The sequence below is a fragment of the Molossus molossus genome, unplaced genomic scaffold, assembly GCF_014108415.1.
Source record: "Molossus molossus isolate mMolMol1 unplaced genomic scaffold, mMolMol1.p scaffold_m16_p_14, whole genome shotgun sequence".
Lineage (NCBI taxonomy): Eukaryota > Metazoa > Chordata > Mammalia > Chiroptera > Molossidae > Molossus > Molossus molossus.
In genome coordinates this window covers 11,273,759-11,299,247 of record NW_023425349.1, presented here as the reverse complement: position 1 = coordinate 11,299,247, position 25,489 = coordinate 11,273,759, and the positions used below count along the sequence as shown (strand labels likewise).

General features: G+C 43.2%; 1 protein-coding gene across 1 annotated transcript; it reads right to left on the bottom strand.

The window, feature by feature from the left end:
• Positions 1 to 2,333: 2,333 nt before the first annotated feature.
• PDCL (phosducin like) lies at positions 2,334 to 10,220 on the bottom strand. The gene is made up of 4 exons (XM_036262072.1): positions 10,036 to 10,220; positions 8,489 to 8,665; positions 5,386 to 5,567; positions 2,334 to 3,038 (listed from the first exon to the last, which is right to left on the bottom strand). Exons 2-4 carry the CDS (start codon positions 8,658 to 8,660, stop codon positions 2,487 to 2,489), a joined length of 906 nt encoding a protein of 301 aa, XP_036117965.1. The 5' UTR covers positions 8,661 to 8,665; positions 10,036 to 10,220; the 3' UTR covers positions 2,334 to 2,486.
• Between the last annotated feature and the right edge of the window lie 15,269 nt (positions 10,221 to 25,489).

The following is a 25,489-nucleotide window of genomic DNA, read 5'->3' as shown; positions in this document are numbered from 1 at the left end:
CTATGCAGCTATAAGAAAGAAAGATCTCTTATCCTTTGAGACAACATGGAGGGACTGGAGAGTATTATCCTAAGCAAAACAAGCCAAGCCAAGAAAGACAAATATTACATTATCTCACTTATTTGTAGAATATAATTAACATAATAGTCTGAGGAAAAGAGTAGACCCAGAGACATGGAAGTAGGGTACAGACTGACAAACCTCAGAGGAGGTGGGGAGACAAAGAGATGAACCGCAGAACTTATATGCATGTGTGCATGAACAATGGACATCGACGACAAAGCTGGGGACAGGGTGGGGGAGATGGGGAGGAGAGTGTCAATGGGAAAAAAGGAGGAACATCTGTAACAAAAATAAATAAATAAATAAAAATAAATTGTGTTATATTCAAATGATGGAATATTATGAAGCCATTAAAAATTTATTTAGAATTTTTATAACATGTCAAAGTATTTATCATATAATATTAAATAAAACATAAGTAAATTCAGTTAAGTTCTCAATGTTATTAAAAACAATGAAAAAAAATTGAAAGGAAATAAACCACAGCATTCACAACAGGTATTGCTGATTCTAATAATTTCTGTACTTTCCACACTTTTACAATGAGCTTTATAATCAGAAAAACCAAGCACTTATTTTTTGTTGATTAACTACAACAGGTATTTTCAACACCCATCGCATAGTCAATTCCTAAACAGACAGCAAAAGCAAAATTGAGAATTTTAAAGGTTATATTTAATTCTAGATTACATTTTCCCTGACCCTAAAATGTACATTTTTTTTAAAGCAAAAAACAAGAGGAAAACACACAAATAAGTCCGGCTGGTGTGGCTCAGTGGTTGAGCATCAACTCATGCACCAAGAGGTCACCGGTTTGATTCCCGGTCAGGGCACATACCCAGGTTGTGAGCCAAATCACCAGTCAGGGGCGTGCAGGAGGTGACCAATTGATATTCTCTCTCATCGATGAGAGAATGTTTTGTTTCTATCTCTCACTCCCTCTCTTTTCCTCTCTAAAAATCAATAAACAAAAAAAACCACACAAATGACAATCATTATTATACATACACACAAAGAAGACTAGAAAGATACATGTAGCCCTGGCCGGTTTGGCTCAGCGGTTAGAGCGTCGGCCTGCGGTCCAGAGAGACCCGGGTTCGGTTCCTGCTAAGGGCGTGTACCTTGGTTGCAGTTTGTCCCCGGCCCTGGTTGGTCGTGTGGGAAGAAAGATACATGTAAAATAATAACGGGTATTTTTTGGCTGGTGAAATTATAAGGCTTTTAAAATCTCTCTTTAGCTTAATAATTTTTATAACGTTTTCTACAATGAACATCTATTACTTTTGTAATAAAAAGTCTGTGATGTTTTTCTTTTAGAGACTACCAACCAGCAAATTATAGCGCATCCATGCATGGAATATCATCGGCCAGTTAAAAAATGTTGAAGAACAATAACATGAAAAAAAATCTGCTCTATTGACTGACCATGCTACAAACAATACATTCAGAATGATCCCACTGTTTTATCAACAAAGAAAATGTCTATAAAGAAAACACCTTGGGAGGGAAATTTTTTAAAAATCCACATTAAACAAAGAAATTAATTTGTTAAATAAAAGAGACAGAAAGATGAGCAGGAGTGTTATTGAAAGGTCCTCCCTTAGAAAGGCTTTCCAGCTCCACCAGCTCTCATTTGTAAGTCAAACTGGTCTTCCAGCGTCAGCAGGGCAGTCAGTATGGATCCTGCCTCCTCCTCTACACTTAATGCTTGAGGGGGCACATGGAGTCCAGCAGCAGAGGTCACCCCTCTTTTTTAATTTTTAATTTTTTTTTTATTTATTTTTTTTTTGGTATGTGCCCCTAGCGGGAACCGAACCCAAGACTCTCTGGTCCTCAGGCCAACACTCCAATTGATGAGCCAAACTGGCCAGAGCTAAGGTCACCCCTCTTGAAAGGACAAACACACATCGTCTGGGACCTTAAAATAAGATCCCAATAGAGAAAGGTTCTCAGGGGAAATATTAAACTGCCTTCTTGGACTATGGATCTGATTACAATTAAATATAATTTATAATCATTAGATGAAGAAAATGTACTATTTATGTTACAAATAACATACTAACTATAGAATTATACTCCCAGAGCTGGTGCAGGCCTGAGATCATCTGAAAACAACTCCCAGGACACTGTCTTCAGGATGCCATGTAAATACTGACTGGAAATATGGATGTCACGCTGGAGAATCTTAAGTAAACAGTTCAAAAGCCTGGCTTCCTGCTCATACAACTTTAAGTCACTTTATTGCTAGTTATGAGATTATTCGGCATTCCGATTTAATCTAAGAATTTCTTGACTTTACATATAATAAAAGGGACTACAAAGAATAGCTGCAAAGCCAGAAGACACACGAAGGAATAAAAATAAACACAGAGCTGTGTCTTCCAGCCCAAACAATGAGAAATCTATGCCACCGGATTATCAGTTCAATCTATCTCCAGATCGCTATCCTCACTGTGACAGGTGGCAGAGTTATGCACAGATGTCAGAACCAAGATTTCCTTTTCTGGGAGCAATCCAAATTCCTGTAGAAAAGCTTCAAGGTCCACAGCAAAGAAATCTTCACCCAGCTGGTCAGTGACACGAACAAAATTGCCAATCAGTTCGCCCCCCTTATAGATCAGCAAGGCAGGAAGGGCATTCCTGGTGAACCGACTGCTGGCCCCAATCACTGAGCTCTTCACCCGGCAGAATTTGACAGCTGGGTACTCCTCAGCAAGGCAGATCATGCAACCATGCATGGCCTCTGTCCCTGGAATGCCGTCCTCATAGATATGGACCATGATGAGGGTGCTTTTCTGTTCTTTATCGATCATGTCTAAAAACGCTTCTCCACTGGGGATCTCAAACACCTGTCTGAACTGGGGCCCTTTGTGAAGCTGCTGCCGCATCTCTTCCATTCTCTGCCTCCGGTACTGCTGAAGAAACTCTTCATCGTCTTGGTCCTCATCCATCATGGCAAACTCCTTCAGAGTCATCTGCAGGAGGACCAGCAAGTGAGCATCAGAAACAAACTGAACACCTGTGATAACCACTCATCTGCACTGCGTGCTTGTGACTCAGGAGGCACCTTTCTCAGAGCCCCACCTGTGCTACACCTCACTGAATTCTTATGCTGACCCCATTGGAAAAGGACCTTTGTTTCCCCCACTTTAGAAATGAAGTTCCAGGACTTGAGGTCATTTGCACAAATTCACAGAGGTAACAAGTGTAAGGCCAGAATTCAGACCAGGTTATTTTAAAACCCAGGCTTTTCACTACTGTATCAGTATTGCTTCTCGATCCAAATACGCAGCATCAGATAATATTACTTCACCAGCTTCTTCCTTATTGTCAGTCCTGACAATGGATTAATTACTTTATGCACAGTTTTGTTTTTGTTGAATAGACAATAGGACATTAAGGAACTTTAAAAAGAACACTCATGCCCTGGCTGGTTTAGCTCAGCAGTTAGATCATTGGTCGGCCCTTGAACCGAAGGGTCACAGGTTCAATTCCCAGTCAAGGGCACATACCTGGGTTGCAGGTTTGATTCCCAGCCCTGGTCAGGGTTGTGCAGGAGGCAACCAATCAATGCATCTCTCTTACATCAATGTTTCTCTCTCTCCCCACCTCTTCCACTCTATCTAAAAAAATCAATGGAAAAATATCCTCAGGTGAGGATTAACAGAAAAAAGAAAAGAAAAGAACACTCATAACCCCTGCCTTGCACAAAATGCAGTCACATGCTGAAATGGCTTTTGCTTTTATAATAGCAGTTGTGGGTGGTCAAAATTAAGCTATAACCTGCTTTGCCACTTAGCATTATTGTATCATAAACATTTCATGTTTCCAAATTTGTATATATAATACATCCTGTGCCATATTTTGCTTTACCACTCCCCTATTTCTGGCATCCAGGCAGATTCTAGTTCTGTTCTACCACAGACAACTCAGCAGGGCAGGGACAGCCTCTCTCAAGACTGTCCCACGTGACCACGTGACGAGCCGTTTCCTCAGTATAAGGAAACACACTGCCTTCAGCAGCCGGCTGAAGTTACCAAAGCATCTCCCTTCTCCTGCCCTAGAGCAGCAAGACAGTCCTGCCCCCCTAACACAGCCTAGCTCTACCTAACCCAGCATGGATTAGAGTGGAGGCTGAGGGGCCAGGCTAGGTCAGAACAGATGTTACTGCATCGCAGCCAGTGCCATTCTAAATTCACTGTTTTACTTCTTCCCAATCTTCATCCCATCTCAGAGCTCTCCACTCTACCTCAGCCTACCTATTAGGGTCTTTGAGTGTAATGCCCTGAAATCATGCCTCTAGTCAAGGTGAAGGGCCCCTCATTTAATCCTCTTAACTGCTTCCAGATCCTGGCTGGTACAACCAGCCAAGAGCTGCTTTGGGTCATAGCCAAATGACCTCAGGCCCGCCTAGACATTCATCTGTGGTCACAGGGCATGGGGTGAAATATAGTCCCTTTGATACTGGGAAGAGAGAGTCAGTGACCTGGTTCCATATATCTTCTATTGTATTGCCTCATTAGCATAAATGCTCACGAATAGGCTCCCGGTGAAACAGAGCAACAACATGAAAAGAGCAGGAAAGTCTGGCCTAGAATCCTAGTTCCTGTTAGCTTTTACTAGTTGCATGACCCTGAGCAAGTCCCCTCCCATCTCCAAGCACCAGCTTCATCATCTATAAAATGGGGATAATACCACCAACCTCAGAGGGTTATTTCTGGCCCAAGGTCAGAGTTCAAAAAAGGACAGGAAACTCACATTTACTGAGCACTTTCTTTTTTATCCTCACCCGAGGACATTTTTCCATTTTTTGTTCAGGTAGAGTGGGAGGGAGAGAGAGAGAGAAACATCGATGTGAAGGGACACATCAAGTGGCTGCCCCCGGCACGACCAACCAGGGCCGGGGACAAACTGCAACCGAGGTACGTGCCCTTAGCAGGAACCGAACCCGGGTCTCTCTGTACCGCAGGCCGACGCTCCAACCGCTGAGCCAAACCGGCCAGGGCTTACTGAGCACTTTCAAAGGACCAGGCACTGTGATGGGGACTGTACCCACATGACCCTGTGAGGTAGGGATAATGCTCTCATTTAATCAATGAAAAGCCTGACTCAGAATGAAAGAGATGTCCCCACGGTCACAAATGGCTGAGCTGAGATTCGAACCCAGGTGTGTCCGAGTTATGACATGACTCTCTCTATACTTTCCCTGGCATTGCACAGCTTCTTGGAGGCCAAATCAAATATCCTATACCGCCTGAGTCACTGGCCCCAGTCGCAGCAGCCAGGCCAGCTTCTGAGAAAAGCCTGGGTGCCACGAATTACCTTCCCACTGATCTTCTCCTGGAGGTCCTTCTGTTTCTGTTGCTCCTCCTCTTCATCCAGATGGGACCTGCAGCTCATTGACAGCTTCTTGATCAGCCTTTCCATCTCCCGACACTGCTCCTCCCTTTGCTCCGTCTCCAACTGTTTGAAGCGGCGCCAGTCATTGATCACACCTTTTGGACCTGGGTTGGGGGTGAACATGGAGGTAACCAAGAAGAATGGGCAATGACCTATGGACCAGACCACATCTATCTAAAGCTCACTCCACTGACTCCACAGTGACGCTTATACAGGGCAGCATGGTCTATACACCATGATGTCCACTGCAGTATGGTTTGCAATACTTAAAGGGCCAAGCTAAGGGTTCGACGTTAGGAGATGAGTTATTTAATTAATGTTAAATAAATCATGATCCATCTACTTAAAGGAAAATACAGAAACTCTTAGAAAGAGGTAGCTCTGCCCTGGCCGGTTTGGCTCAGCGGTTGGAGCGCCAGCCTGCAGACCAGAGAGTCCCGGGTTCAGTTCCCACTAGGGGCACGTACAAAAAAAACAAAAAACAAAGAAAAGAGGTAGCTCTGTTTCCTGCCATGAAAGATGTTCAAATATATAAGGTAAAAAAAGAGAGCAAAATGCAGAACAATACAGAAAAAAAAATGTATATATATATATAAATATTTATGGATGATCATATATGTGTGTGTACATTTGTATGTTCAAAGTAAAAGGGCTAGAAGGATGTGTAAGCTATTAACAGTGGTTGTCTCTAGGTGACAGAACCTAATGGGTCTGGGGATAGAAAACTTTCACTTTTTTCTTTCTACACTTCTGTATGATCTGAATTTTTATAACACTACGGCAGATTGTTCTGTTAGTCAAGCCACCCCCCACACCTCCCTGCCCCCAACTATATATCCCTGCCCCTTGCCATGTGACTTGTAGTACCTCCTGTGGGATGAGTACATGTATCCCCAGCCAGCTGATATGTGCTTGGTCATGTGACTTTCTTTGGCCAATGGATTCTGAGCAAAAATGAGCCATTACATGTCCCCAGCAGCCCCCTCTTGCTCCCTGCACGTGGTCATGAAAGAGGCATATCTTTCAAGTGGTTCCTAGAATTGGAAGACACGTGAAACAGGAGCAGAGCTGCTGCTGACCCACACAAGGAGCACTAACACGACTAAGAAATAAACCTTTGCTGTCACAAGCCACTGAGATAAGAACTACGTGATGCCTGGCTGGTGTGGCTCAGTGGATTGAGCATTGTCCCATGGACTGAGAGGTCCGGTTCAATTCTCGGTCAGGGCACATGCCCAGGTTGTGGGCTCAATCCCCAGTAGTTGGTGCGCAGGAGGCGGCCGATCGGTATTTCTCTCACATCACTGGTTCTATCTCTCTCTCCCTTCCTCTCCCTCTAAAAAACCAATAAAAACACACTTTTTTAAAAAAAAGAATCTATATGAAGAAAATCCTTTGAAATGAAAATCCAAAAAATGCTAAGACAGACCTGAATAAATGGAAAGGCTGTGCCATATTCCCAACCAGAAAGACCCGACACCACACAAGGGTACCAATAACCCCTAAATTAATCTACTCATTTAATGCATCCCCAGTGAAAATACATGATTACACATAGGAGTACATCCTCTTGAATTTGCTTTGGAAAAATAAAAAGGTTAAAGTTAGGAAAATAATGACATAGACAAGTACTAAAGAGGGACTAGCCTTACCACACTAAAACATGTCATAATACTGTATTTGAAACCAGTGTGATAGAGTATAGTGAAAGACAAATCAATGGATAAATATATATTTAAGTGTAAAAAAAAATAAATAAAATCATAGAAACACTAAGAAAAAGCATGGGAGAGTTTTTTATAAACCTAGAGTGAATACCCGGCCAGTAAGGCTCAGTGGATTGAGTGTCATCCCATGGACTGAGAAGTCCTGGTTTGATTCCCAGTCAGGGAACATGCCAGAGTTTCGGGCTCAATCCTCAGTGAAGGGCATGCAAGAGGCAGCCAATCGATGTTTCTCACACTGATGTTTCTCTCTCTCCCTCCTCTCTCTCTAAAAAAATCAATAAAAACATATTCTTTAAAAAAATCCTAGAGTGAAAAAAAGGCCTTTTAAGAAAGAAAGAAAATTAAGAAACTATAAAATAATGCTTTTAAGTACATAAAAATAAATATTTCTTGCCAGGAAAAAACACAAGGTCAAAACACAAACAATATTTACACCTCATACCATAGATTAATTTCCTTAATATACAGCTCCCTAAGAATAAAAAGACCAACCACTCAATTTTAAAAGGAGCAAAGAATATGAAAATATCTTTAATGCTATGAAAAGAGGTTCAACATCACTCTTAAAAATAGAAAAAATAAAACTACAAGGAGTTACTATTTGTCATCCATTGAGTTGGCAAAGATCAAAAAGTGATGCCCTGGCTGGTTTGGCTCAGCGGTTAGAGCACAGCCTGCAGACCAGAGAGTCCCAGGTTCGGTTCCCGCTAAGGGCACGTACCTTGGTTGCAATATGTACCCAGCCCCAATTGGGGTAGTGTGGGTGGCAACCAGTCGATGTGTCTCTCTCACATCGATGTTTCTCTCTCCCTCTTTCCCCCTCTCTCCCTCCCGCTCTAACTGAGGATAAATGCAAAAATGTCCTCGGGTGAGGATAAAAAAAAGTGTGAGAACACAGTAGGAGGGCAAGCGTATGGAGAAACATCATCCTGCTGGTTAAACTGTAAAACAGTGCTACCTCAACAGCAATTAGGATTACTAAACTGTAAAAATGTAAATATGCCATTTCTAGGAATTTATACTAACATACTCATACTTATGATTTATGTGTTATCAAACAAATACTAAGTTGAGAAGCAGGACGCAAACCCAGGCCAGTCTGTGTTCATTACCATGTTGCTATGCATACATATTTGTATTGTACAGTGACATGGCTAGAATCATATACAGTGAAATGACACCAGGTTATCTCTGGAAGTGGGACTCGAATTACAGGGACGTAATCAGGAGACTTCCACCTGATACACATTTAAGTGACATTTTTAAACCTGTTACCAGAGCTCAGGGATTTCCAGTACCTGTGTTAACGGAGATGCCTTCGCCTGCCAACTCGGCGTCTACAGGCAGCGAACTGCTGGCCAGGGCACCCCTGCCTCCATCCTTGTCCTCGTGGTCACTGTCTTCATCCTCACTGCTGCTGTAATAGTACTGCAGTTTCTCCCCGAGTAACTTATCATCCAGGGTGGTCATGGTGCCTACGAGAGGGCAACAACCATATCAGGCCCTTTGCTGGTTGAACTGGACAGACTTGAATCTGAAGAGTAGGAGTTCACTTGTGCTGAGATTGCACTATTTAGAGGACCCTAAAAATGATTTTTCTCACCAGCAGGATCTCAACAAATCCATACCATGACCCTGTGTGATAGGGTTAATCATGTGTTTTTGTAGAAGGTAAAACTGAAGCTCAGCTAAAGGAAGTTTCTTTGCCAAATTTCACAGCAAATGGTGGAGCTGGAGCCAGGCCCCAGGGAGGCCTGACTACAAGAGACTGAAGGTGTCAGTCCCCATCTTCTGAATAAGGGACATAAGTACTTATAACAAGTGCAAGTAGAAGTCTACTTACTGAGAGGAGGTTTTATCTACACGTACATTTAGGTTTTCCTATCAATTAAGACTGCTGGGTAATTGAAATATTGGGTAAGAATCGTTAGGAAAAATGCCAAAAAGAACCATCAAGAGGATGATGCTGAGTCACTAAGTCAATCACTTGCCTGCCTGTTGCCTTCAGCCCAGCCAGCACACTGAGGGTTTGGGTGGATGGGGATGAAGCCCTACCACCTTTGGTTAAAAGAAGGGCCCATGAAAAGATTTTACCACTTTCCAAGTGTAAAGAACAACAGTTAGCGCCAATATTCTTCATCAGAAGAAACTGGGACATTTTGAGAGAAAGATACAGTTAAGACCCTCACAGCCCTGCTAGCAGATTCAGCAGGGCGGGTGAAAACAGTAGCACCCCTTCCTGGAAACCCAGGAATGCTATGCTTCCTTCCTTAAACTGCCTCGCCCACAGGGCAGGGAGCTCCAGAAAGCAGGGACCTCCAACGCCCAGCAGCAGGCCTCTGCACAATTTGAGCCCAAATGAAGACAGCCAGGATCGGTGAAATCTGGGCACCTCTGCAGTCACATGGGAAGAGGGATGCACAGGAGGCAGGGTTGACGGAGAGGAAGGAGAGGGTCTAAGGGGAGGAACAGAACCAAACAAGAGGCGTGGAGGGGCCAAGGCTGTACACTGTGGAGCAGAGCAACTGGGCGAGGGCGGTGCCCGCGGAGGGGTTCCCAGAGCAGGCGGGGCAGCTGAAGGGAGCTTGGTGAGGGCGGGGCCAGCAGACCGGTTGGAGAAGGGGGCGGGGCCTGCAGGAGGGCTGGCGGAGGGGGTGGGGCCAGTGGAGGGGCTCCCCGGGGGGCACGAAAACCTTTGTGGGGGCCCGATGGGGGTGGAGCCAGCGGAGGAGGCGGGTCAGGGGAATCTCGGGGACCCGGGGGGTCGAACGGACGCGCAGACAAAGCGGCCTCGCCCAACATCGGAATTTACCCGCTTCTTCCCCGCTGACCTCAGGGCAGTTACCTGGCCTAGCGCGGTCCGGATCCCTTCCACTGGCAGCCCCGGGCACTTGGGAAGAAAGGGAGCGCTCTGTTGGAGGAAGAGAAGTGGGTCAGCGCTTTAAGCACTAGAGAAAAGACGGCGGAGCGCCGACTGCGCGGACCAATGAGAAGGCCTTCCTGCGTCAGGGCCGATACACGCCGCCCAATTAGAGGAAGCTGCTCTCGGCCGGGAGAAGCCACGGGTCGGACTTGGGGACAAAACACCTCGACGATAGTAACACGCTCCTGTTTGCTTTTTTTTTTTTTTTTTTTTTTATTGCAATGAAGCGCTGCATTCTATATGCCCAGCTCTGAAAATTTTTTAAAAAGTAGTTACCTTTGAAGTTTTCGATACTATTCCTTGTATGTATAATTTTTAATCCTCACACAAGGATATGTCTTTACTGATTTGAGAGAACCATGATGTGGGAGACAAACATTTCGGTTGCCTCCCATACACGCCCCACCCCTCTGGAACTGCAACCTAGGTTTGTGCCCTGAGCAGGAGTCCTGCAGGACGAGGCTCCAAACAACTGAGCCTCCCGGGCCAGGGCGATATATATATACATATATATATACATATGTATATATGTATATATACAAATATATATATACATATATATATTTATATATATGTATATATATTTAACTTTAATTTTTTTTTTTTTTTTTTTTTACTGTTCTTAATCACATCACGTTTATTAGACAGAATGTGAGACAGTAAGTACTTTGTCCAAGAACACACAGCTCTTGGATTAAAAAAAAAAAAAAAAAAAAAGGCCAGGTCCATAACTAAACCGTGTGAAATCCTAGATTGTATCCTAGGACAGGAAAAGTACTTGATGGCACAACTGACAAATTTGAACAAGGTCTATCAACTAATAATCGTCTTGTATCAATCGTTTTGATAATTGTACTGCAGGTTATGTAAAATGTTAACCTTTGGGGGCTTTAGGTTAAAATCACAGGGGAATTTTACACTATTTTTGCAACTTTTCCAAAACCTAAAATGATTTCTGAGTTTTTACTGAGGTATCCAATTCACATCAGGAAGTAATTCATAGGAAGTTTTGGGTAGCCCTGGCCGGTTTGGCTCAGCAGTTACAGACCCTTGGCCTGCCTTCTGGAGAGACCCGGGTTTGGTTTCCACTGAGGGCACATACCTGGGTTGCAGTTTGTCCCTGGCCCTGGTTGGGTCGTGTGGGTGGCAACCACTCGGTGTGACCCTTTCACGTTGATGTTTCTCTCTCTCTCTCTCCCTCCCATTCTATCTGAACAAAATATCGAAAAATGTCCTCAGGTAAGGATAAAAAAAAAAAAGAAAGTTTTGTGTAAGTACAGAACTTATATGCATGTATGTGTGAACAGTGGACATAGACAATAAAGCTGGGGACGGGGGGGGGGGAGATCAGTGGGGGGGAAAGGAGAAACATCTGTAACAAAAATAATTAATTTTTAAAAAGAAAGTTTTGTGTAAATAGAATCATTTAAAATATACTAAAAGGAGCCCAGCCGGTGTGGCTCAGTGGATTGAGTGTCTTCCCATGGACTGAGAGATCTGGGTTGGATTCCCAGTCAGGGCACAAGCCCGGATTGCTGGCTCAGTGGTTCTTTCTCACATCAGTGTTTCTCTCTCCCTTCCTCTCTCTCTAAAAAAATCAATAAAATATATTTAAATCAATAAATAAAATATACTAAAAGAATACACTGTTTAATACAGGGCTCTTAAGAGAGAGATTCTTTTTTTTAAAAAACTTATCTTTATGGTTGAATGTATTACAGGTGCTCCCCGTATTTTTCCCCAAATGACCCCCTCCTCCCCAATCCTGCCCACCTCCTGCCTTCCCACACTACTGTTTGTGTCCATTGGTTATGCATATATGCATAGAAGTTCTTTGGTTTACCTCTTCCCACCCTCCTTCCCCACTTCCTTTTGAGGTTTATCAGTCTAACAACCAATTTGTACTTCTTAATTTCTTCTTATTTGTCACCCATTCCCCCCAGCCCCTTCCCATCTGGCAAGCAACAAAAAGTTCTCTGGATCTATGAGTCTGTTTCTGCTCTGCTTGCTCATTTTATTTGTAGATTCAATTGTTGATAGATATGTATTTATTGCCATTTTATTGTTCATATTTTTGTTCTTCTCCTTCGAGAAGACCCTTCAACATTCCATATAATACTGGTTTGGTGGTGATGAACTCATTTAGCTATTTCTTGTCTGGGAAACTATATGTCCATCGATTCTAAATGATAGCTTTGCAGGATAGAGTAATCTTGGTAATAAGTTGTTGCTTTTCATCACTTTGAATATCTCTTGCCACTCCTTTCTGGCCTGCAAAGTTTCTTTTGCGAAATCAGCTGACAGTCTTATGGGAGCTCCGTTGTAGGTAATTAACTGCTTTTCTCCTTTAGGATTCTCTCTTTGTCTTTAACCTTTTGATAATGATGTGTCTTGGTGTGGACCTTTTTGAGTTCATCTTATTTGGGACTCTCTGTGCTTCCTGGACTTGTATGTCTGTTTCCTTCACCAAGTTATGGAAGTTTTCTGTCATTATTTTTTCAAGTAGGTTTTTAATTTCTTGCTCTCTCTCTTCTCCTTCTGGCAGCCCCATGATGCGAATGTTGGTATGCTTGAAGTTGTCCCAGAGGCTTCTTATACTGTCCTCATTTTTTAAAAATTCTTTTTGCTGTTCTGATTGGGTGTTTTTTGCTTCCTTATATTCTAATTTAAGAATATAAGGTTTGCTTCTTGGCTTCACCTACTCTACTATTGATTCCCTGTAAATTATTCTTTATTTCAGTTAGTGAATCCTTCATGTCTGACTGGTCCTTTTTTATGTTGTTGATGTTCTCACTAAGTTCCTTAGAGGTCTCCTTAAGTTCCTTGAAGGTCTCACTAAGTTCCTTGAGCATCCTTATAATCAGTGTTTTGAACTCTGCATCTGATTGATTGCTTATCTCCATTTTGTTTAGTTTTTTTTTTTTTTTTTTTTTTTTATCCTCACCTGAGGACATTTTCCCATTTTTTGTACAGATAGAGTGGGAGGGAGAAAGAGGAAGAGAGAGAGAGAGAAACATCGACGTGAAAGAGACACATCGAGTGGCTGACATCCACATGACCCAACCAGGGCCGGGGACAAACTGCAACCGAGGCACGTGCCCTTAGCGGGAACCGAACCCGGGTCTCTCCAGACCGCAGGCCGATGCTCTAACCATTGAGCCAAACCGGCCGGGGCCATTTTGTTTAGTTCTTTTCCTGGAATTTTATTCTGTTCTTTCACTTAGGACATGTTTCTTTGTCTCCTCATTTTGGCTGCTTCCCTGTGTTTGTTTCTATGTATTAGGTAGAGTTGCTATGTCTCCTAGGCTTTGTAGGGTGGCCTGTTGTTATAGGTGTCCTGTAGGGTCCAGTAGCACAGCCTCCCTGATCTCCCATTTGGGCCCTCGAGGTGCACCCCTCCTGTGGACTGTCTACCCTTCTGTTGTAATTGAGTCTTGATTGCTGTTGGCACGTCAATGGGGGGGATTTACTCAGGCTGATCAGCTGCTAGGACTGGCTGTGCTCACTGACCACTGGCCTCTGACTCCCTTGGAGGTTCAGCAGTGTAGGGGCCCAACACTGAAAGTAAGAGAAAGACTTACTTCAGCAGGGCACTGGTACCCACTGAGTCCACTCATTGAGTGTGTCAGTTGTGGAGGTGGTTGGTGGTGATGCTTTGATGTGGTCTGAAGCTGCCCACTGGGTGTGCTACCTCTGGGGCAGGGTCACCCTCTGCCTGTGTTCCACCCAGGGCCACCCGGAATAAACTATAAAGTGATCTGCCAATGGCTGCTCTTGTGCTGGGCTTGGAGGTGCCCAGGAAAAGCCAAGCTGTGAATCAAGGCTGACTTCTTCCAGGCCTGGGGCCACTTAACAAGAGGTATGGGGCTCGCTGAGACCAGATGCTGCTTGTTTGAGAGATTTTAGGAAAATCTGAAGCAGGATCCAGGACAGGCCAATCTTATAGTAAAACCACTGCAAACAACTTGGGTGGGCCCGAAGGTTGGGTGGGGCAGGGCCTCAGTGAATCACCAGGGCAGGGCAAATAGTGTGAGCCAAGTTGCTGGAGTCCCAGATATGGTGTCTGTCTGCTGCCCCAGGGAAGGGCTCACCAAAGGAACAACGGCCTCCCACAGCAAGTCTGTCCAGGAGAAAGCTGCCTCTCCAACTCTCGCCCCAATGCCGAACAATTCAATTGTTCCCCGTATGTCTCTGGAGCATTTCAAGCTGCCTCTCCTCCACACTGGAGCCCAGGAGTAAGTCTGAGTAAGTCCACGTGCGGGCCCTTTAAGAGGAGCTGCCTGGGGCTCCCGCAGCCTCAGCCTCAGTTCCCATTGGTTTTTACAGCCAGAAGTGATGGGGATTCTCTTCCTGGCACTGGAACCCTGAGCTGGGTTCCTGGTGTGGGGCGGGGACCCCTCACTACTCAGGAAGGACCTTCCCAGCCGAGGTGTCCTCGTGATTTTATCCGCCACACGTGGGTGTGGGACCAGCCCGTCCGCCTCCGCCCCTCCTACCAGTCTCGGTGTGGCTGCTGCTTTAATTCTGTAGTTGTAGGACTTTATTCAGTTCGATGTCAGGCTGTTTAGTTCTGTAGTTTAGTTGTAACTTTGATGTGGCTGTGGGAGGAGGCGATACCGCATTTACCTACTCTGCCATCTTGACTGGAAGTCTAGAGAGATTCTTAATTTTTGGTTCTATGACCTCCTGAATTTGTCTGCAAATTTGTATGTGTGCATATTTTTCTGAGAAGCTGTTTGTTCAGGCTGTCAAGAGTCAGAACCCTCCCCGCACCTCTGTCCCCAAATTTAAGAACAGTTCATCATTAGCTCTGGCTGGTTTGGCTCAGCAGTTAGAGTGTTGGCTCTCAGACCAAAGGCTCTCAGGTTTGATTCCTGGTCAAGGGCATGTACCTGGCCCAGTTGGGGTCATGTGGGAGGCTACCAATCAATGTGTCTTTCTCACATTAATGTTTCTTTCTCTCTCCCCCTCCTTCCCTTCCACTCTCTCTAAAAATCAATGGAAAAATATCCTCAGGTGAGGATTAACAAAAAAATAAATTCTTTTAAAAAAGAATAATTCAGACTTTCTGTATTTTTGTTTGCATGAACAGCTGACTTGAATATGCTTATGATCTGCTCCAAGTGACAAGCCAGCACCCAGTAACAGTGCCTCATCATAGAAGATACCCCATAAATATTTGTTAAATCAATACTAGGTGAATGCTTTGCTTTGATTTTGATTTTTACTCACAGCTCCCTGAAGCAGGGGTCTTATTCATCCATAATGGTTTCTTGTCCCTCAAAATTCACTTAAGGCTGCAATCCTCCGTACTGCCCACCAATCCTAATACGTGCCCACACTCTCCCACTAAGGGAAGCAATTCACATCCCTTCTCTCTGATCTTCACACTCCCTTCCCTCTCCTAGCTCAGTTTATGACCTTGATTCCTATTTCAAGTGAAAAATAGAAGCAATCACAAGAGAATTGCACTTGAGTCCACCCTCACAATGTCCCAACAATCCCCTGATCAGTATCTATTAAGTGAATCTCCAGTGCAATGGATCCCACCCCTCCAGCCTAGTAAGGGCTCTGCTCCTACAGTTACTTCCTCTCCCTCCCTCTCTCCCTCCCTCCCTCTCTCTGCATATTCAGGCTTTCTTTCTACAGCATACTAATGTTTTCCTAGTTCTCATCTCTCAAAAAAATCCTCTTAGATACCATTTTCCACCATTGAGATGGTTAAGGAAAAAAAAGTTTAATAACAGTAAGACTGTGGGGAATATGTTGCTGGTAAGAGTGTAAATTGATACAACTCTCATGGATGGCAGTTGAAAAACATCCACATTGCAAAAATATACCTTTAACCAGCAATTCCACTCCTGGAAGTTCATCATTTAGACATACTTGCATGAATATATTATTTACTTTAAAAAAAAAAAAAAGCAAGGTGAAGATCATGATATATTAGTTTCCTGTCTTTTGTATAAAAACATATGAACAAATATTTGTTTATATATACATAAATGAAATCATTGTAAAATACATACATAAGAAATTAAAAGTGACCTTTGAGGGGCAGATGTCGAGTGGAAGGAAGACGTTTTATATATAACTTCATATGTGTAATTTTTAATAGTCTGAAAGTATTATCTATTCTGATCCAAAAATATTGACCTGTAAATTTTTTTTTTTTGCAATGTCATTGGCAAGTTTTGGTCTAATAAAACTAGTTAGGAAGTCCCCTCCTCTGTTTTCTGAAAGAGTTTTTGTAAATTGGTGTTTTTTCTTTAAAAGTTTAGTAGAATTCACCTGTAACACCATCTGGGCCCAGAGTTTTCTTTGTGGGAAGGTTTTCTTTTTTCTTTCTTTTTTTTTTTTTTTTATCCTCACCCGAGGATATTTTTCCATTTTTTGTACAGATAGAATGGGAGGGAGAGAGAGGAAGGGAGAGAGAGTGAGAAACATCGACGTGAAGGGACACATCGAGTGGCTGCCACCCGCACGACCAACCAGGGCCGGGGACAAACTGCAACCGAAGTACATGCCCTGAGCGGGAACCGAACCCGGGTCTCTCCGGACCGCAGGCCGACGCTCTAACCGCTGAGCCAAACCGGCCAGGGCGGGGAAGGTTTTCTTAATAAATTCAATTTCTTTAGTAGATAGAGGGCTATAGCAGGCAGCTTCTAAAGGCTCCTGTCTCGCCCTGGCCGGTTTGGCTCAGTGGTTAGAACGTCAGCCTGCGGTCCACAGAGACCCGGGTTCGGTTCCCGCCAAGGGCATGTACCTTGGCTGCAGTTTGTCCCTGGCCCTGGTTGGGTTGTGTGGGTGGTGGCCACTCGATGTGTTCCTTTCACATCGATGTTTCTCTCTCTTCCTCTCTCTCCTTCCCTCTCTATCTGAGTAAAAAATGGAAAAATGTCCTCGGGTGAGGATAAAAAAAAAAAAGAAATAAAGGCTCCTGTCTCAATAAACAATTCATTGCCTCTCAGCTCCCAATTCCCTCTTCTGTGCAATAATGAACAGAATTCCTTTAAGCATCTGTGCTTTGCAGGGAGCACGATAAGCTTTCTCACTGGAGGGGCAGTGGTCGGTGCTATGGCTGTAAAGACATCCAGTGGAGATTTTCCCCAGCCACGTGGGTCCAGCACATGTGGTCTCTTGATGACCTTGCAACTTCAGTCTGGCTCAGCAATAGTTTTTCCATGACCCTCTCAACCGAGAAATCAGTGCCCTGAAGGTTTCCTCCTCCCACCAGCTTCCAAAGGCCTCCTGCCTGTGTTGGCGCCCAAAGGCTTCCTGTCTTCTCTGGTACCAGCTACCTTCGCAAGGACCTGTGCAGCTTGCCTGTGGCTCAGAGACTGGCTTTCTGCTCGCCAGCAACCAGCTCTAGCCTGGGAAAACCAGCAAACTTCTCTGCTGCCCAGGGTGCTGAACTTCACCTTCTCCAATGAGATCTGGGCCCCTTTCCAAGTTTGTCCTTCCTTAGGTGGGGTACTCTCCCTAATCCATAGGAGATCACATGGACTTTCTTTTTATCTTAGTCACTCATTTATTAGATTTAAATAATTATTAATCAAGTGATTTAATGATTGTATTAAACTTTCCCTGTATAATCCACTATGTGGTTTCTTTCTCCCAACTGGAGATAAAGAAGTCACTAGGTCCAGACCACACTCAGGCAGAGATTACACGTGAGCACAGGTACCAGGAGGCAGGGGACTTTGGGAGCTCTATCAGGCCTTGAGTATGAACTACACCTAGAGACATGTTTCTAAGGAATAATGACAAAAGTGATGAAATGTTGCTTCCTAGATTAGGTTATAATAGATTCTGACTTTTTTTTTTTTTTTTTAATCCTCACCTGAGGACACTTTTCCATTTTTTTTTTTATTTTTTTTTTATTTTATCCTCACCCGAGGATATTTTTCCATTTTTTGTACAGATAGAGTGGGAGGGAGAGAAAGGAAGGGAGAGAGAGAGAGAGAGAGAGAGAGAAACATCGACATGAAGGGACACATCGAGTGGCTGCCACCCGCACGACCAACCAGGGCCGGGGACAAACTGCAACCGAGGTACGTGCCCTTAGCGGGAACCGAACCCGGGTCTCTCGGGACTGCAGGCTGATGCTCTAACCGCTGAGCCAAACTGGCCAGGGCCACTTTTCCATTTTTTGTTCAGGTAGAGTGGGAAGGAGAGAAAGGAAAAGAGAGAGAGAGAGAGAGAAACATCGATGTGAAAGGGACACATCGAGTGGCTGCCACCCGCACGACCAACCGGGGCCGGGGACAAACTGCAACCGAGGTAAACGCCCTTAAGCGGGAACCGAACGCGGGTCTCTCCGGACCGCAGGCCGACGCTCTAACCGCTGAGCCACACTGGCCAGGGCAGATTTTGACTTCTTTATAACTCTCTCTTTCTCCAGCTCCCCTCAGTCTTGGGCTTCTCTTATTTGCTGCTTGGATGAGCCAAGCTACCATGTTGATTGTGAGCTGCCCTTCAGAGAGGCTCCTGTGGCAAGGAGCTGAAGACAGACTTCACCCAATAACAAACTGAGGCCTTCATTCCTGCACTTCGGGAAGAGCCGACTCCTGACGGGCAGTGCGCTCGGAAGCAGACCCCTCCCCAGGAGAGCAGTTGAGATGACTGCAATGCCAGCCAATGCCGAGACTGCAGCCTGTGAGAGACCCAAAGTAGAGGTCACATGCAGATTCCTGACCGATAGAAAGTGTGAGATAATAAATTGTTGTGTTAAGCCACTGAGTTTGGGGCTAATTTGTTACGTCACAGTAGATAACTAATACAGTTATTTCAACTTCCTTTTTATCTTGAATCTGTTTTGGTAAGTTGTATTTTTAAGGGATTTGTCCATTTCTTTCTTTCTTTTTTTTTAAATCCTCACCCAAGGATATTTTTCCATTTATCTTCAGATAAAGTGGGAGGGAGGGGGGAGGAGGGAGAGAGAAACATCGATGTGAGACACATTGGGTGACTGCCACCTACACGACCCCAACCGGGGCCGGGGACAAACTGCAACTGAGGTACGTGCCCTTAGTGGAAACCGAACCCGGGACTCTCTGGACCACAGGCTGACACGCTAACCGCTGAGCCAAACCGGCCAGGACGGATTTGTCCATTTCTAAGTTAAGACTTTGGAGACCACCTTATTCATTTCCTTCAGAGGTAAGACAAAGTGCACCAGTTGATTTGCTCAAAAGTACTTTAGAAATAAAAGACTTATGGCCACACAAAAACTGTTCATAGCAGTTTTATTTGTAATAGCCAAAAATCTGAAACAACTCAAATGTTCTTCACTGGGTGAATGTTTCTAAAAAATGTGGTACATCCATACCATGGTATACTTGCTGAAACAATAAAAAGAACAAACTACTGATACATGGAACAATTTGGATAGATCTCAAGAGAATTATGCTGAGTGAAAAAAAGCCAATCGCAAAAGATTACATTCTGTATAATTTCATTTATATAACATTTTTAAAATGACAAAATTATAGATCTGGAAAACAGATCGGTGGTTGCCAGGGATTAGGGATGGGAGAACAGGGTTATGGGAGGGGTAGCATGAGAGATCATTGAGGTGATGGAACAATTCTGTTATCTTTTCTTTGTTCAGTTCTGTTATCTTTTTTTTTTTTTTTTAATGTTTTTTATTGAATTTTTTGGTGAGACAGGAAGGGAGAGATAGAAACATCGGCGTGAGAGAGAACCATCCATTGGCTGCCTCTTGCACGCCCCCCCCCACTGGGGATCCAGCCCACCACCTGGGCATGTGCCCTGACCGGGAATTGAACCAGGACCCCTCAGTCCATGGGATGGCACTCAATCCACTGAGCCACACCGGCCAGGCCAGTTCTGTTATCTTGATAGGAGCAGTGGTTCCACAAATGTACATGTGATAAAATTTCACAGAACTACTTACACATGCGTACACGCACATACACGTGTGCACGGGAGTGCATGTGAAGTCAGTGAAATCTGAATAAGGTCTGTAGATTGTTACTACTGTCAATTTCTTGGTTTTGATATTATGCTATAGTTACATAAGATGCTACCACTGGGGAAGTTGCATAAAGGGTACATGGGTCCTAACTGTATTGTTTTTGTAATTTCCTGTGAATGAATAATTATTTCAGAATATAAAGTTAAAAAATACTTGTTGATCTCATCCAGTCTTGGATGAGGTGCTGTTTACATTGGTCTCCATCCAGTTATGAGGTCGACTCTTGAGTAAAAGACCTGAAGAGAGTGAGAGATCTAGTCATGAAGATACCCAAAGTTGGTGGGAGAAGCTTTCTCTCCTTAAAGGACTAAGAGTAAAGGTCCTGTGATGGGAGCATGCCTGGCTGCCGAACACCATGGCAGCCAGTGTGGCTGGAGCACAGTGAGCAAAGCATCAGAGAAAAGACTGGCTTTCACTCTGAGTGATAGAAGCATCTGGAGGGTTTGAGCACAGGAGTGATCACTGTACATTTTTTTTTTTTTTTTTTTATCCTCCATCGAGGACACCTTTTCATTTTTTTGTTCATAGAGTGAGAGGGAGAGAGAGGGAGGGAGAGAAACATCAACGTGAAAGGGACACATCGGGCGGTCGCCACCCACACAACCCAACCAGGGCCGGAGACAAACTGCAACTGAGGTATGTACCCCCAGCGGGAACCGAACCAGGGTCTCTCTGGACCTCAGGCCGACGCTCCAACCGCTGAGCCAAACCCGCCAGGGCCACTGTACATTTTAATGGGATCACTGCAGCTGCTGTTTTGAGACTAAGCTGAAGGGCAGAAGCAGGGAGAACAGGAGGCTATCACAATTCAGGTGAGAGAATTGTGGCTCGAACTTAGGTGGTGAGAAGTGTTCAGATTCGGAGTGTATTTTGAAGGATTTGCTACTGGAATAAGTGTGAGAGCTGTCAAGGGGATAGTAACTGAAACAGGGAAGACAGGTATAGTTCGGGGAGTAAGGGGATACCAGAAACTCAGATTTGGACATGTAAAATTGGAGATAGTTATTAGAGATCCCAATGGAGATGCCCTATCTGAACTGTCCACAGTGTTGAGAATTACCACTCCCACCTTACAACAATCTTATAATCTGGTTGCATTATATTCATTCTGGTTGTATTTTTCCTCATTATCTAAATACACTTATTTACTTCTTGTCTGTCCCCCCCAACTCTAAATTCCATGAAGTTAGGGACTAGTTCACTCCTGTATCCTTGTTGCCTAATACATAGAAGATTCTCAAAATATTTGTTGAATGAGTCTCTGAAAACTTATGGAACTGAACATTTGATGATGGATGTTTTTAACGCACCTGGGCAAAGACAGGCCCCAAACCCTTTTACATTCATTATGGCCGTGGTTCCAAACTTTTCTGCACATTGGAAGCACCTAGGGAGCTGCCATAGTACTAATGTCTGGCCCCACCCCAAGACTGTGATTTAATCCATCTGGGGTGTGATCTGGGGTTTGGGATTTTTAAAACATCCCAAGGTGATTGTAATGTGCAGGTTGGACATGTGGAGTTTTCAGTTATTTTAAAAAATTGTAATCTTTGCATGATAATTACTCCAGTATTAACTATACAGGAAATAAAACCTTTCTGGAATTTCATTAAGCTGCCTCCCTTTTGCCCGATCAGCTATCCATGGTTATTCCTCTTTCTGATCTCAGTGGTCAGTCCAGGGTTACGTGTTCCACAAGTACCAGTCTGTTCTTGGCAACGAGGTCTGGGATTCTAGGCCAAATTTAATCCACTATAATGTGTAGATGTCTAATATATTCTCTCTGCAACAAATTCTATCACTTGCTCTGCCCTACTTTTCAAATCCATCTCTTTTCCTCCATCCTCGCTTTGGCCATGCTCTACACTTCTTACCTAGATTGACCTGGCCTCCCTGCTGGTTTATCTCCAACTTCAACTCACGTTACTACCAAGGTGGTCTTTCTAAAACCCTAAGTGGTTCAGATCATCAAACTTCAAAGACTCCCTAATAGTATCTTTAGTATGATATTCAGTGTCCTTCATAGAGGTCCCTACCTACCTCATCTAGCTGTATAACCCTGGGCAAATTCCCTAAGGACTCTATCTCAGTATTCTCATCTGTAAAATGGTGGCAATAATGGTCCTAGATTATAATACACCTACAGCACATAGAACTGTTGTCTGAAACATATTAAGTGCTCTAAGAGGTTAGGTAAGCTATTCCTTAAGCATTCCTTCTCCAGCAACATTTATAGCTAAAACAGGGAGTTCCAACCACCACCACCACCCCTTTTGGAAAGTAGAGCAATTCTTCAATCAGAATTCTAATTCCACTACTTTCTAGTTTTGAGGTCTTGGCTTGTAAGTTAACATCTTAGCTACAGTGAAGGGCTGTGTTTTCTCCTCTTATCTCTTTGTGGTGAAATATTATTCAGCCTACACAATCTAGCCCAAGGTCATTTTTCTTTCTTTTTCAGATAGAGCAGGAAGGAGAGAGGGGGAAGAGAGAGAAACAATGATGTGACAGTTGCCACCCACACGACCCCAACTGGGGCTGGGGACAAACTGCAACCGAGGCACGTGCCCTTAGCGGGAACTGAACCCAGGACTCTCCGGTCCATGGGCCGGCGCTCTAATCGCTGAGCTAAACCGGCCAGGGCCAACGTCACTTTTCAAAGTACCTCTTCTGGCTAACCACCACTACTACCAACCTCATCATTTCCCTTTTGGAGTTTCCATACACCCGACATTGGAACTTAGCTCACTGAGCTGGTTATTCAGATTGGTCTTTCCCCTTTTCACACTGTGAGCTTCCAGAGAAACGGCTCATGTCCCATTCACCTTTAACCTTAATGACCAGCACAGACAGGGGCTTGAAATATACCAGAATAAGTGAAACTATTCAAGGACAAGTGAAAACGGCCATTTTCTGTTCATATTCTGAGATTCCTCAGAACTGTCTTCACACTTCCACAACACAATATTCGGTATTAGTTATTTGTGTGTTCATCCCATTTTCTCCACTAGGAAGAAATACTGTGACTTCAATACTTTGAACTGCTAGTATTATCTTTGTTCTCATCTTCCACTGAATGAATGAAGTGACTGAATTGAATTAAGGAATAGTTCCATTTCTCTGGTCTATTCATTTCTTCCAGATCCTTCCCAATGATGGATAAATCTCAACTTAAGAAGTTTCTGATAGTTTAGTTAAGCCACACACAAAAAATATACCAAGAAAATCAAGATAACTAAAATATACCAAAAACTTAATATTGACACTAAACAAACAACTTTTAGGGTGGACAAATAATTTTATTTTGTGCATGCAAATACATGTCAAGTACTGCAAACTTTTCCATCAATTTTCTCTCAAACACTGAAAATCATGATGCTCTATTCTGTGAACAGCCAAAGCTAATATCTCTTCACTTCAGTCCTACAGCAAAAACACACAGAATTCACTCTTTGCTATTCACTACCATCACAACCCTCATTGTTCCATCTCTGCCCTCCCCCCATATACAGGCCTTATTATAAGTCTTAGCCTTCCCCCATTTAATCCTATTCCTATAGCACAAAGGGAAACATTACAATTTGGAAATTCAAATTGAAATAAATGGAATATAATTTATTCCCATATATATTCCCCATTTCATTGTACAGAATAATTTTAAATTATAGTTTTAAATAGAAGCTGAGTATATGCCTTAAAAATGAGCATTAAATCCATCTTAGAGATGGTGCCTGCTTTTTACATGATGGGTGTACACCATCTTTAATTTCATTTACATTTCAATCGAACAATAGATTTGCAAAGAAAATGTCTAATACAGACGTAAAAATATTCACACTAGAGCTTCACAATCGGTTGTACAATTGACAAACAGGCCTCTTTTCCCAAACTTTCCAGCTAAGCAAATTTATAAATGTAATCAATGCAACAAGAAAAACATTTCTCTTTCACTTCCAGGGAAAAGAATATGCAATAAACAGTATAAATGCAGACAGCAGTTGCTGCAAGCTAACCACAAAACTCCCAAGTGGCTGTACAGTGGATATGTGCAGTACAAATAAAAGCCACATGTGTTGTATCACAACTACAGTATAATTGTTTGCCCAGCTAAGAGAATGCATGCACTTCCATGCCTTGGGTTATAAAGTGAGGCCTAATTTTTGACAGATCGATGGAATATATGCAAATGACCTTGGCTTTTTAAGTGCAGCCAGTGTCTGTGTTCCACTGGTTTGAGGATATTTTTAAATTTTTATTTAAAAACAAAACAAAAACAACAAAACTGCCAATTTCAGACTTGGGGGAATAACTGCTCTTGGAATAAAAAATAAGACTCCACTCAAATGTGGAATGTACTGATCAGTGGCCTTGACCCCTTGTATGCCCTTGCCAGCAAAGGGATACAAAGAAACCATGAGTATAAAGGAGTAACTAGCAAATTTATTCAATTTATCCAGAAAATGGGATACTCCTTGAGCACTTTTGTTCTGCTTGCAGAAGGGGTTCTTATGTAGAAGGAGTTACAGTAAGTGATCCCATCAACACTCTTCATTCACTAAAACACAAGAAAAGTTCTTCCGGTTAACTAATACATAGTTGCAATGTAACTTTTCCCTCTAATGATTAGTTACCAATACTGGTGACAGTCTGCTCAGAAAATGACTCAAAGAAACTACTGAAGAAATATTCAGAATCAAAGCTGAAGTTACATGCTGAATCTGATCATCACAAATTCAACCCCTGTTAACAAGATAACCATGGCTTTAACATCTAAAAAAAAAAAAAAAAAAAGCAAGCTAGATGGTTTTTAAAACAATGTTTAAATGATCCCATTTTAAATTCCTACAAACTGCTGTGCATCCTTTAATTATCTCAAGGCAGCATATAAAACTGGAATGTGCTATATATAACAGGGTGGGGCAAAAGTTAAGTTTACAGTTGTTCACAGATGTCTGTGATCAACTGTAAGCTTACTTTTGCCCCACCTACTTAGCATCAACTTGAATTTGAGTGAAAGTGTCTAGATCCACACAAATGGAAATTTTCAGCCCTAGTACAGGTTTCTTTAAGTATTCTCTTGTGAGAAGAAATAGCTACTAGGAAAAAAAATCAGTGCCACTGATCCAATAAAGTACCTTCTCTTGAAAATTACAATGCACAACTTTCATGCGTGACACTGGTCTATCACATAGTATTGAAAGTTTAACTCATGGCAGCAAGGGAAAGGAAATATGCTTTGTTCAGGTACCAAGTAGATGAAATACATATGAAACTTTCTCAGAATTAACAAAATGAAGAAACCACAAAAGAGAACTACTGATACTGCATTCACAGTATCTGACGGAGGCACATGGACTTCAGAACAGAAATTGAAAAAAC